We start from the raw sequence: 805 nt of genomic DNA on the forward strand, positions 1-805 counted from the left end.
TTGGGGCTGAAAATTCTCTTTTAGGACTGGAAATTTGGGGCCGGAAATCCCGGTTTTGGGGCTGGAAAAATCCCATTTTGGGGGCTGGAAATTTGGGACCGGAAATCCTCTTTTAGGGCTGGAAATTTGGGGCTGGAAATCCTGGGTTTAGGGCTACAAAAATCTCATTTTGGGGCTGGAAAAATCCTGTTTTGGGGCTGGAAATTTGGAGCCAGGAATTCTCTTTTAGGGCTGGAAATTTGGGGCCAGAAATCCCGTTTTTGGTGCTGCAAAAATCCCATTTTGGGGGCTGGAAATTTGGGGCTGGAAATCCTCTTTTAGGACTGGAAATTTGGGGCCGGAAATCCCGTTTTGGGGCTGGAAAAATCCCATTTTGGGGGCCAGAAAATCCCATTTTTGGTGGCTCCAAAACTCAGAGCTCCCTCTTTCGGGGCCCCCCCCGTTTTTTGGGGTCCCTGGGGTGTCCGTGGGGGGGGGTTTCCCCGATTTTCACCTGCCCTGGACCCCCCCCAAAAACCAGCTGGTGGTGGGCGAGGACGGGACCTGCGGCGCCGTGTTCGACCCCGCGGTCATCGACGGCCCCGCGGTGGCCGAGATGCTCGACCACGCCCTGGAGCACAGGTGAGACCCGGGGGGCGTGGCCTGGCTGGGGGGGGCGTGGCCAGGTGAGAACACCTGTCGGGGGGGGCGTGGCCAGGTGAGAACACCTGTCTGAGGTGCCCCAAGGGGGGGCGTGGCCAGGTGAGAACACCTGTCTGAGGTGGTCGGGGGGGGCGTGGCCAGGTGAGAACACCTGTCTGAGGTG

The 805-nt window shown here is 58.5% G+C and overlaps 1 protein-coding gene across 1 annotated transcript in view; it reads left to right on the plus strand.

Annotated features, from left to right (window-relative positions):
* Positions 1–664, plus strand: part of LOC113942177 (carnitine O-acetyltransferase-like) — a gene marked incomplete at its 5' end in the record, with an annotated part of 1,884 nt that extends 1,220 nt beyond the window's left edge. Inside the window, one exon of the mRNA XM_027633318.1 lies at positions 521–664. Coding sequence (XP_027489119.1) covers positions 521–625 — 105 coding nt within the window. The remainder of the gene's footprint in view (positions 1–520) is intronic.
* Between the last annotated feature and the right edge of the window lie 141 nt (positions 665–805).

This window comes from Corapipo altera, unplaced genomic scaffold, assembly GCF_003945725.1.
Source record: "Corapipo altera isolate COAL_440 unplaced genomic scaffold, ASM394572v1 49583, whole genome shotgun sequence".
Classification (NCBI taxonomy): Eukaryota; Metazoa; Chordata; class Aves; order Passeriformes; family Pipridae; genus Corapipo; species Corapipo altera.